Here is a 21840-nt window from a genome sequence, read left to right on the forward strand (position 1 = left end):
TCTTCCAAGCATCCAGGATTCTGCATTCTGATCTCTAATTCCTTTTTTGGTTTGCATCTCCCCTGCTCTGGAAATTCTCTCACCTACCTACCCCCTCACCCCCCAGCATAGGGAACAGCTTCTGAGCCCCAGGGAGCAGAGATCTCTGTTTCTGAGGAAACATCAACCTAGTCAAAAAGGGATGCTGACACTAGGTGGCAAGATTAAATTAGTATTCAAGCTGGCCCAGTCTTGTGATGATGTAGCAAGTCCCTACAGAGTTTGCAGAGGACAGGGACACTGGGTTTGCCTCTGTCCTGGGAATGGCAATATCTTTTGAAGCTTCCATTTGTTCTACATCACACAGTAGGAGATTCTTAGTGGGGCCCAAGCCTGCCTTTCTCACCTCAGCCTTAAATACCCTGTGCACATGGTGTTTGGTTAACTCTGGTTTTCTATGAGGCAGAGTTGGAAAGTATATAGTGAAATCTCTGTTTATCCTGAAATTTTACAGGTACTTGGGAAACAAGGTAGCCAGGACAGGCTGGGTGACTTGAAATGAATGCTTCCAGCTGCCTGACAGCCAGAGGAACAAACTGTTCAGTCCTGTTGCCAGTGGCTTTGCTGGGTTTTGGAGGACTCCCTTTCTGTATTTTTGTGATGTATATGTGGACCTGGATGACAGTGAAACTGCCAGGACAGTGCAGGTCCTCACCATGGGGCTGTAGCACCTACAACAGGGACTGCCAGGCCCACTCTGGTGGTTGCCATACAATCAGAGGGACAGTCACTCCAGCACTTCTCTAAGAAGGAGCAGTCAGGGAGAAAGAGTGGCAACGTGCCTGCCGAGCACAAAACCAGAAGAGTCTCCAAAGAAGTAGTCTATGCCTCCACTTACTCCTGCTTGGCTCCTGTAAGTAGGAGAGTAGTTTAGGTGATTCATTGTGATACGTGTGTTCTCGGCCCTCCCAATAAACTCATTTCCCTCAAAAAAAAAAAAAAAAAAGGAAAGAAAAGAAAAAGAAAACAAAAGTTCTAGTGTCTGATGGACGTGTAAAAACCTAATAAGGTGACGGTTGTGTAAAGGTTGTGGGCTGGGGGGGCGGGCTGGAGGGGCCTTTGGAACATGTGCCGGACATTGTTGCAGAGGCCGCGGCGCGCGCGGAGGGGAGCTCTTTCTCTGGTATTGTGCAGGGAGCAGGTGCTGTCTGCATTACCATACAGCTGAGCGCACAAAGAGCCACTGATTCAGCTTCGCACAATAACAGACTGCCTTAATGACAGCCACGCGAACGACACACACCAAACTCACTTTTACCAAGCGGAGGGAGGCTAAGGGGGGAATACCCAGGAAAGACGGGCCCAAGATCCAGGGAAGGTGGTGGCGCCCGAAAATCGACCGGGGGAGGATGTGTGTGCACTGGGAAGAGGGTAGTTTAAGGCTTCGGGTTCTCCGGGCTCCAGGGACGCGTGGCCGGGATAGGGACCCTCAGCCCAGTTGTAGCGGACGATGCCCGGACTCCAGGGGGCGGGGACGCCCGAGTCTCCCGGGGCGCCCCGGCCGTGCGCGCCGGATCTACGTTTCCCGAGGCGCAGTATCCATCTCCGCCGGGAGGTGTATCGGTGTCTGACCTCCCAAACTTCCCGAAACTGACGCCGCGCTCCCGCCACCCTTGGCCCCCAGCTCCGCCCGCCCCTTTCCTACAGTGCCCCCTCCCCTGCCCCCGCCCCGCCCCGCCCAGAAGACTCCTCCTGTGGAAGCGCCAGCCGCGAAGGAAGGGCGGCCGATCGAGAACGCTGGACTCCAGCCTCATTCCACGCGCCCTCGGAGCCCCCTTGGCGCAGCGGGCCGAAGAGGCCGGGCGGCGGGCGCCGCGGCGCGGAGCGTTCCTGAGGCCGTGGCCGGCGCGCTAGGAGGGCGGTTGGCGGCGGGCGGCCAGCGCGGGCCGCCCCCGAGGGCCGCCGAGGGTCTGAGCGTCTGCGGCCCGGAGGGTGCGGAGGGGGACGGGGCGGCGGCTCTAGCTCCGGGAGCAGAGGGGATTCTTGCCGCGAACATTTTGCAGGAATGTAAATGAGTGCGTTTTGTGCAGTGAGGGAGGAAGGCGGAGGGGGCGGGGGCAGGGAAGGACGGGGGGGCGGGGAGGGTGGGGGCGGGGAGGAGGGTTGCACATTTTACAGCTCACTGACCATTTGGCGATCCATTGAGAGGAGGGTTTGGAAAAGTGGCTCCTTTGTGACAGCTCTCGCCAGATTGGGGGGCCGTTCATTTGCATCTCATTAGCCATGCGGGCGGCCGGCGGAATATAAGGGCGGCAGGCGCCGGCCAGAGCCAGATCCTCGGCGCGCACCCGCGGAGAACCGGCCCAGCCGAGGGCAGGTCGCCTGGAGAGGACTGGCAGCCTCAAGGAGCCTCCCACATCCCGGGCCTTGGTTTCTGCGCGCGTTTACTTGGATGGCATTGGCTGGATTCTTCGGGAAGACGCGAGTCTTTGCGGTGGCGCAGGAGATTCAGGTCCACAGCACTACCGTAGCGACCGCCGCCGCCGAGTGACACCCGGCCGCGAACGCAGGGCGCGCGCCGCGCACCCGCCCGCCACCGCTGACCGTCTGCTCCGCGCGCCCTGCGGGGCCCCGGATTATCGCCTCGCTCGTGGGATTTCCAGACCGCCGCTTTCTAATCGGCCTCCGAAGGAAGCCTCTGTAGCTCTCTTGGGAATTAAGCTGAATATCTGGACGTTTCCCTTCTCTCTACCCTTCCTTCCCTCCCTCCCTCTCTCGCTCTTTCCATCTCTCTTCTTTCTTTCCTGCGAAGAGGATTAAGACAAAACCAGGAAGCAGGCGACCCTCAGCTACTCGTGGATTGGAAGAGAGGAGAAAAAGGAAAGTTGCGGCTCCCGTCTTGACAGGGAGCCCTTTCTCTCGCCCATCGGGGAGCTGCGGGCAGCCATCGAGGGCGGATCTACAGAAGCGCAGCCTCTGAAAGAGCAGAGAACACCGCTGAAGCCAGGCGTCTTGGTCGTCCCAACTGAAGCAAAGCGGGGCTGCTTTCCTGCCCGCGCTCCTTGGGCACAGTGGCCCTCCTGGCAATCCCCGCCCTTTGGAGAAGAGGAGAGTAGGAGGGCGACGGCGTCCAGAGGGACCATGGGCCGTCGAAGTGCGCTGGCCCTAGCTGTAGTGTCCGCCCTGCTGTGTCAGGTAGGCAGTCGGGCGGGGCTGCAGCGTGGTGGAGGGCGGGGAGTCGATGAGCGGCATCTGGCCGCTGAAAGTGAGCCCCGTGAGCGAGCGAGGCACCTCGCTGACGCTCCGTATAGGGCGCTAGGCGCGCTGGCCCCAGCGCCCAGACCGCCACCGCCGGCCGCGTCCTCAAGCCCTCCCCTTCGCAGGTCTGGAGCTCGGGCGTCTTTGAGCTGAAGCTGCAGGAGTTCGTCAACAAGAAGGGGCTGCTGGGGAATCGCAATTGCTGCCGCGGGGGCGCTGGCCCGCCTTGCGCTTGCAGGACCTTCTTCCGCGTGTGCCTCAAGCACTACCAAGCCAGCGTGTCCCCCGAGCCGCCCTGCACCTATGGCAGCGCAGTCACACCGGTGTTGGGCGTTGATTCCTTCAGCTTGCCCGACGGCGAGGACGCCGGAGCCGACGCTGCTTTCAGTAATCCCATCCGCTTCCCCTTTGGCTTCACCTGGCCGGTGAGTGCCGCACCTGCGCGCGCGGGGCTGGATGGACCGAGGGAGGAGCGGGCGGACGAAGGCTCCACAACAGGCAGGTGGCCTTGCTTGAGGCCTAGACTCCTCCCTTCAATGGCGCAGCCAAGATGAAGGGTGTCACCCTGCTGGGCCAGCAGGGGACACCGAGGACCACAACTGTTTTAAGGACCCGGACATTTTGCATGATCTCGCCAATGGAAGGAACCTCTTAACAGTGGGAAAGTTCTGGTGCCCCTGGCCCAGGCCCGCTAGTTGTCATTACCCACTCAGTGACAGCCCCCACCCTCAAGGTCCCCTCCCCGGAAGACGAATGACAGCTGCCCTCTGGCCTGGTCCACCACCCCACCCCACCTGCTCACACACTCTTTTTTTAAACATAATATCCTGTACTAACAGGCTGAAAAAATGCATCAGGAAATCACTCTTTAAAAAGTTTTCATTTCCTTAAGGAAAGTGAGAGCAGGCAGAGATGTGGAGACCCTTCCTGAGCACCCCAGACAGAACTGGGCCATCAGGCCTTTTTCCTGACCTGCTTTGTCTGGAATGACTTTGATTAGGGGGAAAAAAAATCCAGAAATCTGGTTTATTTTATATCCCTCTCCTTTTTTCCCAGGGCACCTTCTCTCTGATCATTGAAGCCCTGCACACAGACTCTCCTGATGACCTAGCAACAGGTAAGACCAAAACCCAGACCCCCAAACTACAGATGCTTCCCCTGCTTGATATGTGTTTGACATCACTTACCTCCCGCATCTGATGACTTTCCTACTGCAGGTGCCCCAGAGTGCAGGGTGGAGGGGCCTTGGTCTTCCCACTGAGCACCTCTGCCCCCTCCCCTTGGTCTCAAGCTTCTGGGTTCTTGGTCAGAACTGACAAAAACATCTCTCCCCCCACCTCCCAGAAAACCCAGAAAGGCTCATCAGCCGCCTGGCCACACAGAGGCACCTGACGGTGGGCGAGGAGTGGTCTCAGGACCTGCATAGCAGTGGCCGCACAGATCTCAAGTACTCCTACCGCTTCGTGTGCGATGAGCACTACTATGGGGAGGGCTGCTCTGTGTTTTGCCGCCCGCGGGACGATGCCTTCGGCCACTTCACCTGTGGGGAGAGAGGGGAGAAGGTGTGCAACCCCGGCTGGAAGGGCCAGTACTGCACAGAACGTGAGTCCTCCAGGAGGCCATTTCTGCTTTTAGAGACTGTCCAGGAGCCTCCAGAGTTCTGGATTTAGAGGGGACTATAGGGATATTCTGGGGGAAAACTGAGGCCCATGGGGCAGAATTGCCTTGCTAAACGATGCAACCAGGCAGGGTCAACTCAGGCAGTTTAACATTCAAGACAGTCTTAACCTCCCACAGGAAGCTGCTTTTCTTCTGAGGGAGGAGCTGGAGACAGGGCCAGGGGTCAGGAAGCAAGGCTGTGCTCCCCCAGGGTGTGTGCACTGGAGAGGGAGGGGAGGAAGGAAGGGAGGAACAGAGAGCCAGTTTGTTGGGCATGCTTTCCACCAAGCCCTCCTTGCTATGACAGTGCCTCGTTGGGAAGTGCCCTTTCCTCTCTGGAGTTGGAGTGCTTGACCTGTGTACAGAGCAAGCCATCTGCAAGGTCCCCTACAACTCGCACCATTCTTGCTATCCAGAGGGGTCTTTACTCCTGTGATCTGTGGACGGTGCAGGAGTGTGGGTTGAGGTTGACCTGCCAGGCTTCATAAGTGAGAGGTGTCTGTGCCCTGTCTTGTCTGAGTGCTGCCACCCTGTTTGCAAAGAATATGTAGGTACTGATGTCCAATGTGCCCTGGCAGGCAGGGGGCCAGGGCCACAGTGGGGGACCCCTTGGCTCTGGATCATCTGGACTTCAGTGGGCCTCTCTTCAGCTTTGAGGCCACTTCTGGGGCTCACCACCCCAGCCCATTGGCATATGAGCTGCCCAGATCCCCAACCTTTTGAACTTTCATTCTCCTGCCCTAAAGCAAGTAGACTTTGAACTCTGAGGCCCAGAACCTCTCGGGAGTGGAAGGGAGAGTGCAGTTTCTCAGCTTTGATTTGTGCCTAAAGTAGGGGGTGTTCAATGGGTGCCTAAATGTCCTTATTGCTTAGTTTCCCATCTCATGAAGTGTTCCTGAACTCCTTTAAAGCCCCGCCTTGGCCTGAGCTGAATCTGTTTTCTTAAGAACTGGCAGAGCTGCTCATTAATGAGTTTCATAACTGGGGAACCGAGCCAGCTCAAAGCCTCAGCCCACCCTGCCTCGGGTGCCTCTGGCCTTCTGGACTGCCTCCCACCCTAGCTTCCTCTCTCTTCCTCAGTGATTCTGGGGGAGTCAGAAACCTAAACTTTTTTCTTCTTATTCAAACACTGGAGTTTCCTCACCACCTCACGCGTGCCATAGATTAGATCTCCCTGGGGATAGGCAGCAGGGACTTTGCCTGCTCCCATTGGTAGAGGGGTGTCTGTGTGTGTGTGTGTATGTATGTGCACGGCACCCGTGTGCACATGCTAGGACTGTGGGGGGGGCACGGGTGGGGGGCGGCATTGTTGCACTGGGGCAGCTGCCGGGAGGGCAGAGACAATGGAGCAGCTGTTCTGCCCTGGCACCCTGCACACCAGCTGTCCACTCTTATCTGCACACACACTTTCTGGGATATTAAGAGGTGGAGCTTTGTGCATAGAATTGGGAAGTGGGGGAGGAGGAGGGGGAAGACTTCTGACCCTCTCTTAGAAGAAAAGGGGATGGGGTGGGGGTGGGGGCTTCCGAGACCCTTTTGTCCTCCAGCCACTGTGTTAAAAAGAATGCTCATCCCAGGGCTAAGTAAAGTCCAAAGCAGCCAGCCAGGATGGGCCAATGCTCCACAGCCTGGGATCCACTCAGCTGGGACCCAAAGATAGGGCCCTGGCTGTTCTGCCCCAACCTGCAGTGATGCCCTGGAGGCCTTGTTGGGGGGTTCAGCCTGTGCTTTTATCTGCCTGCAGCAATCTGCCTGCCAGGGTGTGATGAACAGCATGGATTTTGTGACAAGCCAGGGGAATGCAAGTAAGTTTGCAGAAGTTGTTTCTCACTTTTTCTTATTATGCTTTATACATGGACTATTTATAAAGCATCCTCAGGTGGTTACTTGAAGAATTGGTAAGATGAGTTGAGTGGCGGGGGGCGGGGGGAATTGGAGTTTTTATCTAATAAAGTTTTGGGAATGTTTAAGGGAAGAGGTTTGCCATTCATCTAAGTTTCTAATCATTATGACAATGCACAGGTAGCAGTTTAAAATAAGTTAGTACAAAAGACCATCCATCCTCAAACCTTGCTGCATGTTAGAATCACCTAGGGCCCTTTAAGAGGCCAGTGCAGGGTACCCTGTGCCTGTCTTCAGAATTCTGAGGCAGAACCAGTTCAGGGTGTCAAGCTGCCACAGTGACCTAGTTGAGAACCAGGGATTTGTTGGTGCCAAAAATTATTTCTAATGCATGTTGTTATGGACCCAGGAATGGCTAGTATCCCTCTGACTGTATTATGCTTCTTTTCTAAGGTGCAGAGTGGGCTGGCAGGGCCGGTACTGTGACCAGTGCATCCGATACCCAGGCTGCCTCCATGGCACCTGCCAGCAGCCCTGGCAGTGTAACTGCCAGGAAGGCTGGGGGGGCCTTTTCTGCAACCAGGGTAAGCCCCCTCTCCCAAGGCTGCCTGGTCCCCTCCAGAGCAGCCCTGGACTTGCCTGGATCTTTGGCCCCTGGAAAAATAACGTCTTCCTGCTTTTGACGCTGGGCTTCCTCTCCCTGCCTTTTCCTGTCTCTCATCTGGCAGACCTGAACTACTGCACACACCACAAGCCCTGCAAGAACGGGGCCACCTGCACCAACACAGGCCAGGGGAGTTACACGTGCTCCTGTCGACCTGGGTACATGGGTGCCACTTGTGAGCTGGAGACGGATGAGTGCGACCCCAGCCCCTGCAAGAATGGAGGGAGCTGCATGGTGAGTGGACACCGTGGTGTCCTACCTGAAGCTGGGAGCCCCAGTTTGAAACAGAGTGTGAGTTTTTTGGAGCGCCTTTGGAAAGCCCTCTTTGACTCCTTCGTGCAGGACCTCGAGAATGGCTACTCCTGCACCTGCCCTCCTGGCTTCTATGGCAGAATCTGTGAGCTGAGTGCCATGACCTGTGCAGATGGGCCCTGCTTCAACGGGGGGCGCTGCTCAGACAATCCTGAAGGGGGCTACACCTGCCGCTGTCCTGGGGGTTACTCTGGCTTCAACTGCGAGAAGAAGATGGATCACTGCAGCTCTTCACCCTGCTCTAATGGTGAGGGACTGCAGTGGCTCAGACTGTCCAATGCAGCACTTAGGGAACTCCTGTGGGCCTCATTTCAAATGGCCACACCACCTTGTGAGCTTCCTTGAGCTCCTTGAGTCTGAACTTATCCAGACACCCTCTGCAGGAGCTTGCTCTTGGGTCTATCCTCTGGGGAAAACCTGGGCTGTAAGACAGTGCTTACCCAGCATCAGCCCTGCTCAGGGGCAGGGGACTGTCCCCAGAGCAGCAGATCATGTTGCCAGGAGCACAGCAGTATTGCTTTTGGAAGGGAGCCCAGTCCCCTGGCTCAGCAGGGGCAGTGGTCTGGGGCCTTACTACGTGAGGAGGGCTGTTCTGTAGACCCCGAGCCTCTGGCTATGAGCGAGGGCAAGATACCTGAGGCAGATTCGGAGACTAAACTAGGGCCCCACAGTTGCCTCTCCCTCCACCCTTCCTTTCTGTCCTCCTCCCTTCTTTCCTCCCTCCTTCCTTCCTTCTCCCTCCCTCCATTCCTCTTCTCTCCTTTCCTCCCTTCTTCAGTCCTTCCTCTTTTCTCCCTCCTCCCCACCCCTCCCTCCTTCCTCCTTCCCTGCTTCCCTTCTTTCTCCTTCCTCCTCTTCCTCCTCCCTCTCCCCCTCCTCCTCTCTGTCCCCCCTCCCTCCCTACTTCAGTCTTGCACTAACAGTGTAGCTGTAGGCAGCCATGGTGCCCCCTTAAGCCTAGTAACCTGGCTCCAGTGTGTCCTTTGTGGGCACAGTGGCGAAGGTTAGTGTAGTAGCCAGGAACTTCTAGCATGTTGGACTTCCCCTGGATTCCTTCCCACCGGCCCTGAGCTGTCTCCGTCTCTCTGCCGTCTTTCGGTGAGCCTTGTTCTTGTGGACACAGGCTAGATGCTTCCTGTGTTCCAGGTGCCAAATGTGTGGACCTCGGGGATGCCTATCTGTGCCGCTGCCATGCAGGCTTTTCCGGGAGGCACTGTGAGGACAACGTGGACGACTGTGCCTCCTCCCCGTGTGCGCATGGGGGCACCTGCCGGGATGGGGTGAATGACTACTCCTGCACCTGTCCCCCTGGCTACACGGGCAGGAACTGCAGCGCCCCTGTGAGCAGGTGCGAGCACATGCCGTGCCACAACGGGGCCACCTGCCACGAGAGGGGCCCGCGCTACATGTGCGAGTGCGCCCAGGGCTACGGGGGTCCCAACTGCCAGTTCCTGCTCCCTGAGCCACCCGGCCCCATGGTGAAGTACGAGGGTGGGCCCTTCCCCTGGGTGGCTGTGTGTGCCGGAGTAGTCCTGGTCCTCATGCTGCTGCTGGGCTGCGCTGCTGTGGTGGTCTGTGTCCGGCTGAGGCTGCAGAAACAGCGACCGCCAGCTGACCCCTGCCGAGGGGAGACGGAAACCATGAATAACCTGGCCAGCTGCCAGCGCGAGAAGGACGTCTCGGTCAGCGTCATCGGGGCCACGCAGATTAAGAACACCAACAAGAAGGCCGACTTCCAGGGGGATGGCGCGGACAAGAACGGTTTCAAGGCCCGGTACCCTGCGGTGGACTATAACCTCGTGCAGGACCTCAAGGGCGAAGAAGCTGCAGGCAGGGATGCGCACAGCAAGCGAGATGCCAAGTGCCAGCCTCAGGGCTCCACAGGGGAGGAGAAGGGCACAGTGGCCACACTCAGGGGGTGCGTGCTGCTGCCGGTGGAGGGTGGAGCGCGGGTGGCCGGTCCTGGCCTGTCCCCTCCCATTGTCACTGCTCTGCGGTTTCCCTTTCAGGGGAGAAGCACCTGAGAGGAAAAGGCCAGAGTCCCTCCACTCCACCTCGAAGGACACCAAGTACCAGTCGGTGTACGTCATATCAGACGAGAAGGACGAGTGCGTCATAGCAACTGAGGTGAGTGTGCGCGTGCGTTCGGGGCTGGCGGGTGGGGCCTGCGCGCTCCACCTGCTGCTCATGCTCTGCCCCGCCCTAGGTGTAAGCTGGAAGATGCGGCAAGATTCCCGTTCCTCTAAAATAGACACAATTCCAAGGATATATGCCCCCACGAATGCTGCTGAAAGAGAGAGGAGCCCACGGCTGCTGCAGAGGCGAGGCCCGCGCACCGGCTCCGGCTCGGCTCTTGCACTGCCCGCTGGGACCCTTCCGTTGCACTATGGACAGTTGCTTTTAAAGAGAATATATTTAAGCTAGCGGACTCAGTCCCTGCTGAGAAGCATGCACTGCCACGTATAGGTCTGGGGTTCTTATGAGCCGGTCTGTTCCTGACTAGAAACACAAACTGCCTTTACTGTACTTTTTGATACTGAAATGTGTTTTTTCTAGATGGAAAAAATGTGTGTTATTTTTTGGATTTGTAAAAATATTTTTCACAATATCTGTAAAGCTTGAGTATTTTGTGATGTTTGTTTTTTATAATTTAAATTTTGGTAAATATGTACAGAGGCACTTCGGGTCTATGTGACTATATTTTTTGTATATAAATGTATTTATGGAATATTGTGCAAATGTTATTTGAGTTTGTTTTTTTACTGTTTTGTTAATGAAGAAATTCCTTTTTAAAATATTTTTCCAAAATAAATACTACGAATGACAATGTGCAGGTGTGGGTCCCTGCTTTTGCCTTGTCTGGGGCATCCTCCTCCCATGCTCTCTGCACAAGGCCCCAGAAGTAGACCCCTGGGTGTCTTGTAGAGTCCTTGCCTGGCTCTGGGTTCCTGGAGAGCCTGTTTTCTGCCTCTACCTGGGGCTCCTGCAGCCCTGGCCCAGGGCAGCTGCCCATGCTTCTCGATGCCATGTTTGGTCAGTACTTAGGAATTTCTGAGGGTCAGCTATTTCCTTTGAATCTTATTTTTAAAAAGATGAATAAGACCTTGTTTAAGGTCTGGCAGCCATGAAGCACTTTTATATTACATGACAGGGTTTTTTGCCTTAGAATAATAGTCATGTGTGACTTTAGTTGCCTCCAAAAGGTGGTTGCTTTCTATGGAAATGCTGTCAGAGTGCGATAGATAATAGCAATAAACCCACTCTTACTGAGTAGCTCCTGTGTACAGGTCCCTATCAACCCAGTGATTGGTCTTGCCTGCAGTGTCACGGGACTAGGTCACAGGTGGGGTGTTCAAGCTGAGGAGAGTTCCTGGCTGGGTTCCTGGCAGAGTAGGCAGTCTAGCCAGACCCGCACCGAACCATCATTTGTCAGCAACTCAGCTTCTTCTTCCAACAAGTTCCTGAAGACCTCACAGATGTCAGATCTGGTGTGACTTTGAGTCTGAGAGTGTGGTATGGATTGTGACTCACACAACCAGTCCACACTGGGAAAGTGGCTTATTTCTGGTGCCCTAAGGATGCAGGCATCAGGATGGCACCTTCCCAACCTTATCAGTGGAATGGAAGAGGCAAGCCAGCCCATGTCTCCTCCTCTGTATGAAACAACCCTATCAGGGCCCAGGAGAGTTGATGCCAACAAAACATCAGAGAGGGACCAAGCCCAGCACAAAGCCCAAAGTGCCCATGCTGCTTCTGTTTCCAAGATGGACCCCAGCACTGTCCTGACCCTGTGACCAGCTCAGCTGCTGTTTAGGAGGGATGCTCAGTGATGAGGACCTCTGATGATTGACTTTGCCCTCCCAAGAAGTAGGGGCAGGACCTAGGACCCCACTTTGGCTCTCTCCCCTTGCTCACTTCTGGGGAGGGCAGGGTGACCTCTGTGTTGCTGTGCCCAGGAAAGTTTGCACTCACTACCCCAGAGTCACTGACAGTCCCACTCTCCCCTTGGGAAGTAGTCAGACTGGGGCATGAGTCTAATGCTCACCTGTGAGGAGTACCCACCGTGCTGTGTCTCCTAAAGCTCACTCTGTGAAGGTCACTCTCACTTTCCTCTTCCTGGGCTTGTCCTGCCATCAGGGAAAGGCTTATCTTTCATCCGGGAAGCAGGACAGAGCACCTTCTCTTTTCCTCAGTGTTTCACTCAGAGCTCAGTGGGGAACACATGGTCCCCTGGTAGAAACAGCCACGAGGAAACACGGACCTGTGTGGGCCCGTGGTACTCGCTGGGCCGGCGACACCCAGCCGTGGCTTGCCTCTGGCCACCTCTTTAAGGCAGGCATCTCCCCAGGCATGCAGTAGGAATGAGGAAGGAGGAGCCACAGGCACACCTAGGTGGTGAGGTGGCAGGAGGTGAAAAGAACAGGTCTCGATGGGGGTGAGCTTCAGCCCAAACTAAGACAGGTGGCATCCAACCCACTCCCACCAGTGAGCTGAGACAGGTGGGCATCCGACCCCACTCCCACCAGTGAGCTGAGACAGGTGGGCATCCGACCCCACTCCCACCAGTGAGCTGAGACAGGTGGGCATCCGACCCCACTCCCACCAGTGAGCTGAGACAGGTGGGCATCCGATCCACTCCCACCAGTGAGCTGAGACAGGTGGGCATCCGACCCCACTCCCACCAGTGAGCTGAGACAGGTGGGCATCCGACCCCACTCCCACCAGTGAGCTGAGACAGGTGGGCATCCGACCCCACTCCCACCAGTGAGCTGAGACAGGTGGGCATCCGACCCCACTCCCACCAGTGAGCTGAGACAGGTGGGCATCCGACCCCACTCCCACCAGTGAGCTGAGACAGGTGGGCATCCGACCCCACTCCCACCAGTGAGCTGAGACAGGTGGGCATCCGACCCCACTCCCACCAGTGAGCTGAGACAGGTGGGCATCCGACCCCACTCCCACCAGTGAGCTGAGACAGGTGGGCATCCGACCCCACTCCCACCAGTGAGCTGAGACAGGTGGGCATCCGACCCCACTCCCACCAGTGAGCTGAGACAGGTGGGCATCCGACCCCACTCCCACCAGTGAGCTGAGACAGGTGGGCATCCGACCCCACTCCCACCAGTGAGCTGAGACAGGTGGGCATCCGACCCCACTCCCACCAGTGAGCTGAGACAGGTGGGCATCCGACCCCACTCCCACCAGTGAGCTGAGACAGGTGGGCATCCGACCCCACTCCCACCAGTGAGCTGAGACAGGTGGGCATCCGACCCCACTCCCACCAGTGAGCTGAGACAGGTGGGCATCCGACCCCACTCCCACCAGTGAGCTGAGACAGGTGGGCATCCGACCCCACTCCCACCAGTGAGCTGAGACAGGTGGGCATCCGACCCCACTCCCACCAGTGAGCTGAGACAGGTGGGCATCCAACCCACTCCCACCAGTGAGCTGAGACAGGTGGGCATCCGACCCACTCTCACCAGTGAGACGAAGGCTGAGGAGGCAGGAACAGCTGGCCTCCGAGTTCTTTCCCTTTGGCTTTTCATTTGCGCATGACTTTGTACTTTCAGAGGTTGGAAGAATGGTACAAAGAACCTCGTTATCAGAACAGGTCTGTGTGGTTTCCTGGTCCCTGAAGCCCTCGACACTGTTCCTTGGCTTTCCATGGTGAGGATAAGCACCCGATTTTGCTTCCCCTTCATACAGAGTGGGCTCTCGGGCAACCCGGAGGTGGCCAGTGACCACCACCATCTGTGGCTCAGGCATCAGATAGGGTGGTGAGTCCTGACAGCTGGCCTCTCTGGAGTTGGCCACTTACACTCCTGGCCCTTGCTACCATCTGACTTGCAGGCTCTTCGTGTTTGCCCTTTTCTCAAGTTGGGTTTCTTTTGGTGGAGAACAGCAGAAAGGCATTTTTCCCCCTTTGGTATTGGGAATTGAACCCAAGGGCACTTTACCACTGAGCTGCATTCCCAGCCCTTTGTATTTTTTATTTTTAGACAGGATCTTGCTGAATTGCTCAGGCTGTTCTCCAACTTGTCATCCTCCTGCCTCAGCTCCCAAATCTTTGAGTTTACAGGTGTGTGGCCATGACCAGCTCAGCAACTGCAGTTTCAATGTTGTAAACTTGTGAGGCTGGAAGCAGAGACAGCCATCCAGGGACAAGTGGGGCAGGCCTTGAGAAGCCCACTCACCTGCTGCCTGGACAGCTTGGTCCCCCACACTGTGTGCTGAGTCAGCATTGGAGTCAGGCAGCATCAGAGGGGAGGTGTCCCCACCTTCAAATGGACCCTGCACACAGTCACTGCTCTTCCTCTCATCACCAGTCATAGGACGGGAGAGTCCCGGGAGCCTGCAGGTCAGATAACCTGCCAGGACAACAGGAAAGAGATGGAAGGGACCGATGGATGGGTCAAGTCTAACATGTCAGCCTACATGGTGCCTGGACTGGTTCCTACTTCAAGCAGTTCAAAACTTTATGAACCAACTGGAGAAATCTGAACTCTGACTAGCTCTTCATGGTTTTGCAGTGTATGTGCTGGGTCAGTGTTTTAGATGTGGTGTGTGCCTACTACTGAATTAGATAGGCAAATGAGTCCTTATCTTCTAGAGAAAACTCTGGACTGATTATGGAAGAAACAACAGGAGGTATGGGGTTTACTTCAAGCCCTCCAAGATGTGAGTCCTGGAAAGTGAGTGGTGGACAAAGCAGGGCAGTAGGTACATGGGGGCTATGATCACTGTTCTCTTGTGTGTTAGGAACTCTGTGGAAGTAGAAGCACTGAGACAAACTGCAGTGAACATACACAGGTGTGCAGTAACCTGCAGGTGGTCCACAATGCTGTCTGTCACGTGGCAGGCATGATGAATGGCAGGAGGTTTTCTGCCTTGTCTACACACATTTCAGATGAGAAGACTTCTGAGATGCAAACAAAGTAAATTAAGTTGGGTACAGATGAGCAATTTGGCCCAGAAATTTTTTACTAGAACCTTGTCCAAACCCAACATCTGCTTCATGTTGGCTCTGCACTTGGAGGGGCCACTGCTGAGCCTGGGGCAGGATGATGGCACCATGGCCACTGTGTCTGTTGTGCTGTTTGAGGTTGTCTTCCAAAGCACAGATCTGAGCGAACGCTCTGCTCACCCAATCTTGGCTTCCCGCTGCCTTCAGCCAGTTCAGGGTCCTTGAGCTGGCTCCCGGCTGTCTCTGCATCCTCCTGGCACATTCTCCTCCTCTTGACCCTTTCGCTCTTGGCCCCAGCCACACTGATTGTGGGCAGCATGGCCTTCTGCACATGGCCCTCCACCCTCACGGAATGCTGTGTTCTGCTGTCACTCTGGTCTACCCCTCCAAGAAGATGTCCTGTTGCCCAGAAGCTGCTCTTTTTATTTTGATCCTGGAAAATTGAGCCCAGGGTTGCTCTCCCACTGAGCCACACCCCCAGTGCCTTCTATGTTTCACTTTGAGATCGAGCTCACTAAATAGCCCAGGCTGGCTTCAAACTTGAGATCTCCCTGCCTCAGTCTCCTGAGATCATCTGAGCAGATGATCACAGCATGTTGCTTTTATTCTAGTAACAGGTCACCTACACAAAGCTTTGGTGAGAGTGACTTCCCTTGGTGACCTGTGAACAGAGCCTTTGTGTGTGTGTGTGTGTGTGTGTGTGTGTGTGTAGGAGGCACCACATTACTTTATTTATTTGGCTTTCCAACTTCACTGTTTGACAATGCACATTCAGCCTCCTGCCTGCCTGACCAATGCACATTCAGCCTCCTGCCTGCCTGACCATCTTGCTGACCCTCACTGGAGATGGAGCTCCGGCCCTGAGAGAAGGATCAGTAGAAAGGAAGCAGCCCAACAGCCAGCCAGTGTGGCAGATAGACCAGGCCTGCCTCCCATCCCTCCCCTCAGTCCTGCGTGAGCCAGGCTGTACCTCAGTGGCCTTAGGTGCCTTAGGAGTCCCTCAACTCTGACCCTTGCAAAAGGGTCAGGGAAGATCAATGCTGGAGTGTGCACATGGGGCTGAATGCCAGAGGCTCATGCATAGGTGCACAGCATGTGACACCACAAGTGTGACACCCCAAAATGCTTTGGAATTTCAGTATTTGTCATTTGGAAGCAAGGCAGGCATGTTTTTTTCAAGAGGACACGTGTCAGAGCAAAATGCTAGCATTTCTTTACAGAAGAGCTTTGATATGAAGGGAGTACGAATGGTTTTAGAGAGACTGAAGGACCTCCCCAGTCACTTGTCCCTGGGGAGGTGTGGGTTCTTTAAGAATTAGAATAATTTTTTGATGTTGTGCATTTCAGCCTTTCCTCAGAAGACTAGAAACATATTTGGTATGAAAGGCCAAGTTACAGGTAGCATTGAGAGGGTGTGTTGTGGGGCAGGCTCTGGGATTCATGCTCTGGTTGTGACATGCACAGCATGAGACCCTTTTTGTCCTCAGGCTGCACACTGCGCCTAGGAAGGTGGAGAGAGGGAGACCCTCTTGTGGCAGCACACAAGGAAGAAGGGCATCCTTAGACATGTGTTGCAGTGAAGGATAGGCTCAGGAACATGCGGGGACCCACTGAGGCTGGTGACAGGTCTGTGGAAGGTGGGTCTGATGCAGAACCCGGGGGAGGTAGAGCTGGCATCCAGCTGCTGCCCTGGCCTTGGCGCTCAGGTTGCTTTCCACCCTGCACAGTGTATGCGCGCCCCACACTTTGCCCTGTAGGAAGCTCTATAGGAGCCACAGTGTCCTCTGGCCTCCATGGAGGCCAATGGAGGCTGCACTTGTTAGCACAGCAGCTCTGCCCCAGAGGACAAACTCAGTTCAACAAACTGACCAGGACAGAACTGGGAAGTCAATGAGCTGCAAACCTCTTCCCTCCTGCCTCATGGTTTTCTCCCAAGGGAAAGCATGTCTTCTGCAAGCTCCAGCTTTGGAATCTGTGCCTGTACCCTCGGCACCCCGGGATGCACTTGTGAGGGCGACCACTCTGCACAATGAAAAGGTGCTGGGAGCTACTGGTCCTCAACTCTGTGCTTGCTCTCTCCTGGGGTTCCCAGGAGAGAGCATCAGCAGAGGGCTCCAGGGGAAGGTCCTGATGGAATGCTTGGCCAGAGCTTGGTTTCTGGACCTGGCCACATAGAGCAGCCTGGGTGAGTTACACTCTCACTGTGCAGGGGAAGCATGTGTCCCTGCTTGGCTTCTCTCATTTCTGAGGTCGTGGTTGATGGCCTCATGGTGGACTGGTAATGCCTTCAGGCATGTATTATGTGTATGTGTGTGCATACATGCATATGTGGTGTCCTTTTATGTGTGGTGAGTGCATGTGTGAATGCACACATGTGTATGCAGCATGTGGCATATATACACACGAACATGTCATGTGCACATGTGTATGCATTTGAATAGGCATGTGGTGAGCATGTATGTATGTGATGAGTGCCTGTGTGTGCATGTACTCGTGTATGTGGTGTGGGTGCCTGTGCACATGTGCACATATGTATGAGCACACATGCATTTGAGCAAGTTGTGTGCATGCATGTGTAATATGTGTGTCTGCATTGCAGCATGTGTCTTTCTGCACATATGCATGTAGAGATGTGTCTGTGCCTGTGTTTGAGCCTACAGGCATGCGATAATTGTGTGGAGAGTGCATGGGTGCTCCTGCACACCCATCTGATATGTGTGCTGGTGGATTTGGAAGAAGAATCTGCACTGCTTCTCCTGGTCATCTTTCTCCCTTCCCTTCTTGAAGAATGGGTGACAAACGCCTCTCAGTGACTGGTTACTCTGATCTGAGTGGAGTGAGATGGATGTAGGAGCCAAGGCCTGAGCTGCCTGCCTCTACAAGTCTGTCCTTGTGCTGTGTGTTTTCTGGAAAATCTGTGTTGCTTTTAAGTGCAGCTCATTCATCCCTGTGCACACTCTCTGAGCACTTCCCTGTGGCCATGCTGGTCTGCATTATGGGGAGGGGTTAAGAGGGACCAAATGAATGGGGAAGAGAGTGCATGTGATGTTCACCTGGTTCAGCTCTTCCTCCTTGGGAGCACAGAGACCTGAAGCTCCCCAGTTGTGGAGTTGTGTGTGACCATGTGACTGCTGGGGCCTAGGACCTGGGAGGGGGTGAGAGAAAGGTGCTTTTGGCTGCAGCAGCACATACAAGGCCAGATCTCTGGGCTCTCTTTGCCTCCCAAAAGCTGTAGCATCTCTTGAGATCTTTTGTGTGGGGACTGCACCAAGTCCTACAAAAAGAACTTGACTTCAAAATTTGATGTTTGAATTAACCAACCAATAAACAGAAGGACTCAGTATTCAAGATGTGGCTGGCAAACCCTAGTTGGAAGAAGACAGAGATTTACTTTTCTCTAACTGTATCCTAGCACATTTTAATCCTTTTCTTATTAAGATGTTCAGTTTATTTCCAAATTTTGGCCTCCTAATAATATTTCATTGAACTTACATGTGCTTCAGTCATGGATGGTCTTTGTTTTTCATTATGATAATTTTCTAGAAATGAAATTATTCCAAGACCAGCCGGGCCCAAGGGGATAGCTCCTTCTGAAAGGACTGTTGGTTTGCTGGGACTCCCCCTCCACAGACCCCTTGAATCATTCAGAGAATACCTGTGTGTTTGGGGCTTTTTAATTTTGTGGTTGTAGTTTTGTCTTTGTTTTTAAAATCAACATTACTCAAGCCGTGACTCACATGCAGTAAGACACAACCACATTAAGCATAGAGGGGAATGGGTTTAAGACCAGAAATCTGCCAGAGAGCTGTGGGCAGCACCGTGCTGTCCACTGCCCCGAGTCACCAGCTGTGGAGGTTCATCTAGGAGGGCTCTCGATGTTTTGGAGCTGTAGCTGTGCTGCTGCAGTGTCGGGATGGGCGGGGGCGCTGAAGGGGCCGCTCCCTGCATGCCAGTGGGCGGGTCAGGCTGTGGGCAGCCCTCCTGTTCCCTCTGCCCATGTGGAAAGCGTGGGCCTGGCTCCTGCGGGTCCTGCAAACAGCTGCAGTTTCTGCTGAGGTCATGAATGCCCTCCAGGGCTGATGGCCTTGGTCTCTGTCCTCCCTTCTTGAGCCCAGCCTCCTGGGACTTCTTCAAGGCAGCCACCGTAGAAGGTCCCAGGCGGCCTGCTCACAGTGGGCTCCTCTAGGAGGTCCAGAGGCCAGGTTTGGCCTGGCAAGGAGTTGCTGCCCAAACAGCAGGGCATGAGGTGTGGTCAGGGGCCCTGTGTGTGAGACCACTGTCAGGCAGACCGTGCAGGCTGCCTCACCTGCTCTCACTTCACCCACCCTCCTGATTGCTGTCTTAGAAATACAGATTCTGGGTGAAAATGTGATTATTTACTTCAGCACAAAGAGCAGCAGTTCTAGGCACAGCTTCTAGCACATTCCTCCTCCCCTGCCGCCCCTCCCTTCCTGGTCCGCTCCTTTATCTCTGCACATGCCCATCCTTTATCCTAAGCGCACCTGTGCACAAAGACCATCTGGCTCAAGAAACAGGAGTTAGGCCCTGATTCACTTTCACACTGACCAAGTCGGCAGGCAAGCTCAGTCTTCCTCTGCAGCTCTGTCATGGCTGGGGACGTTCCAAGCACCTCACTGTGGAAGCCAGAGTAAACAGGAGCCAGGAGGTGGCTCTGCGTGCTGCTCAGAGTCCCTGTGCCCCACTCCGCAGCATCCACTGGGCAGTGAGATCAAGCTGATGGAGGCACCACCTCCTCCTGTGATCTTGATGTGGGCCCCGAGGCTAAGGTGCCAGTGGAGCCTGGCCACGGGGTCTCACTGAGAGGAGCCTTTGCCGTTTCCTGCACTTCTCAGCAGCAGTCCAGCCAGGCTTTGTCTTCTTTGGCCTGAAGTCAAGGGACACATGGGAGAGCCTCATGAACTCAGCCTCAGGTGAGTTTAGGGACATTTGTTGAAGAAGAGACACGGGTGAATGGAGTCTCCCCAGCAAGGGACAGTGTCCTTGCCAGATGAAGGCAGGAAACATGGAAAAATTGGGGGTCAGACCTGCCTCCAGTAGGGCCAGAACAGAGCTTGTCCAATGCTATGGAACATACTCAGCTGTCCTCACGAGAGCCATGACCCTATCTTGGTCAGCACTGGGGAGGTGAGACCCCTCCAGGAAGAGGCTGACCTCCTCTGGGCTCAGGAGGAGCTCCAGGGCACAGGGTGGGGGACTTGACATACTTGGCACAGGCCAGCAGCATGGGCAGCCAGTGTGTCCAGCCAGAGCCTGAGTGACCTAGCCATTCCCACAAACCTAATCTGAATCCTGGTCCCAAGTCCTTTCCCTCCACCTAAGTGAGAAAGGGTCTGGCACTTATCTGATTAAACTGGAAGTGTTTTAAATGATTCAGAACCCGAATTCAGTACCATGTTCAAAGGACTGGGCCACCACAGGGTTCGCTTATGTGTCATTACACCAAACACCTTCTGAGGCCATGCTGCAGGAGCATGGACACTATCGTACCCAAGAGGAGAGATTCTGAAAGCATGAATGGAAGTGTTCAAGTGCACAGGCATCTTGGCCAAAGGGAAGGAGTTTCAGAAACTTTGGGGAACCAAGAGGACCTGAGGCTATGAGCCCTCCTGCAAGGAGCTCAGGTGGTCAGGAGCAGGCCTCGAAGCCTCTCCAGACTGCCTTCATACCAGCCTCCTCAGAGGACCCTGCTCGGGTGGCCCAGCCAGGCCCAGTGAGAAGTGGGCTGAACTCCTTTCCGTGGACCAAACTCACCTCTGTGCCTGCACTCAGGGAGTCCCTGCTCGGCTCCTGCTTAAGCCACGCTACTCTGACCTCATCCTCAACTGGGTCGGGGGATGTGGTCAGCAGAGTGAGGGAAGGGACCACTTGCTGGCCACTCCTTCCATCTGGTGAGGGGTGAGTGGACAGACGACTGAAGCTGGAGAGCACTGTGAGTTCCTGTCCAACAATGGTGCAGTGGACCAGGCCCAGTCACTTAGCTCCTAGCCCTGGACCTGCAAACCCATCACCTTGTATGGCAACAGGACCTGGCTGTGTGATCGATTAAGCCAAGAGCCTTGAGATGGGGGGTCTCCTGGACTACCTGTGGCCCCTTGTGTCTCCCAAGGGAAAGCAGGAGGCACCATAGCCAGAGAGGAGGAGGAGGTCAGAGGACAGAAGCAGGCCAAGTCAGAGGGAGGAGGATGGTCTGGCTCTGAGGGGAGCAGGGGCCAGAAGACTTGCACAGGCCTCCAGAAGCAGGAGGTGGGTCCTCCCGGAGCCTTGGAGAGGGACCAGCCCCGTCAACACCTGCGCTTCTACAGTGCAGCTGTGTAGACCTGCAGAAGCCTAAGGAGACAGTGTGTGTTGTCAAGGAGACGGTGTGTGTTGTCACGGAGATGTGTGTGTGGTGAAGGAGATAGTGCAGGTGTTGTCCAAGCCACTGTTGTGATGCTGTCATGGCAATGAGGGGCCCGTGTGAACCACAGCCCCTTAGGAGAGCTGCAAGTAGGCAGGGAGAGGTCGGGGGCTGGTCTGTGCCCAGCATTTCCTAGCAGCCTGCTGCTAGCATCAGAGGTCCCATGATTAGAGCTCTTTTCTGTTCCATGAGGATTCTTACTCCAGCGGTCCTACACAGGTGGAATTCTATGGAGACCCCTCACCTCCTCTACGACCCCTGTCCCAGCAGAGATGTGCACAGGGCAGGCAGGAGGAGGGAGGTGCAGGACCTGTTCTGTTGTGGATGCACCTCCCAGACCCTTTTGTCTTAGGCGACTGTGTGCCCAGAACCAGGGTACTTCTCCAGGAAAATGCTCAGTTCTTTCCCAGATGCCATGAGGATGTCAGCAGTGGGAGTGCATAACAGGTGCCCGGAGCAGCTGCTGCTGACTCATGCCCTCTTCTTTCAAGCCTACTTTCTGTGGGGGAGCCAAGGTCTTCAGCAGCATCTGCTCTGAAGGCTCAGGGGTGGTTTCTCGCCTTTTCTTGTTGGAGAAACACTGTGTTTGTAAGCTGAGTCCAGAGGCAAGGGAGCTGGGAAGTGGCAGGCCAGGGGAAGAATCTCAGTCACTAACCCTGCAGTTGGCTCAAAATAGTGCTCGATCTTCCACCGGCATCATTTTGAGATGGAATCGCTGGCTCCTTTGCAAACCCAGGCTGTGAT

At 55.1% G+C, this 21840-nt stretch overlaps 1 protein-coding gene across 1 annotated transcript; it reads left to right on the forward strand.

Moving 5' to 3' along the window:
• The first annotated feature begins 2145 nt into the window (after positions 1-2145).
• On the forward strand, positions 2146-10437 carry Dll1 (delta like canonical Notch ligand 1). The gene is made up of 11 exons (XM_076859366.1): positions 2146-3174; positions 3363-3662; positions 4294-4354; positions 4582-4839; positions 6641-6701; positions 7192-7322; positions 7467-7636; positions 7745-7961; positions 8861-9632; positions 9724-9841; positions 9921-10437. Exons 1-11 carry the CDS (start codon positions 3121-3123, stop codon positions 9924-9926), a joined length of 2148 nt encoding a protein of 715 aa, XP_076715481.1. The 5' UTR covers positions 2146-3120; the 3' UTR covers positions 9927-10437.
• Positions 10438-21840: the final 11403 nt, after the last annotated feature.

Source organism: Callospermophilus lateralis, chromosome 6 (assembly GCF_048772815.1).
Source record: "Callospermophilus lateralis isolate mCalLat2 chromosome 6, mCalLat2.hap1, whole genome shotgun sequence".
In the NCBI taxonomy this organism is placed as follows: domain Eukaryota; kingdom Metazoa; phylum Chordata; class Mammalia; order Rodentia; family Sciuridae; genus Callospermophilus; species Callospermophilus lateralis.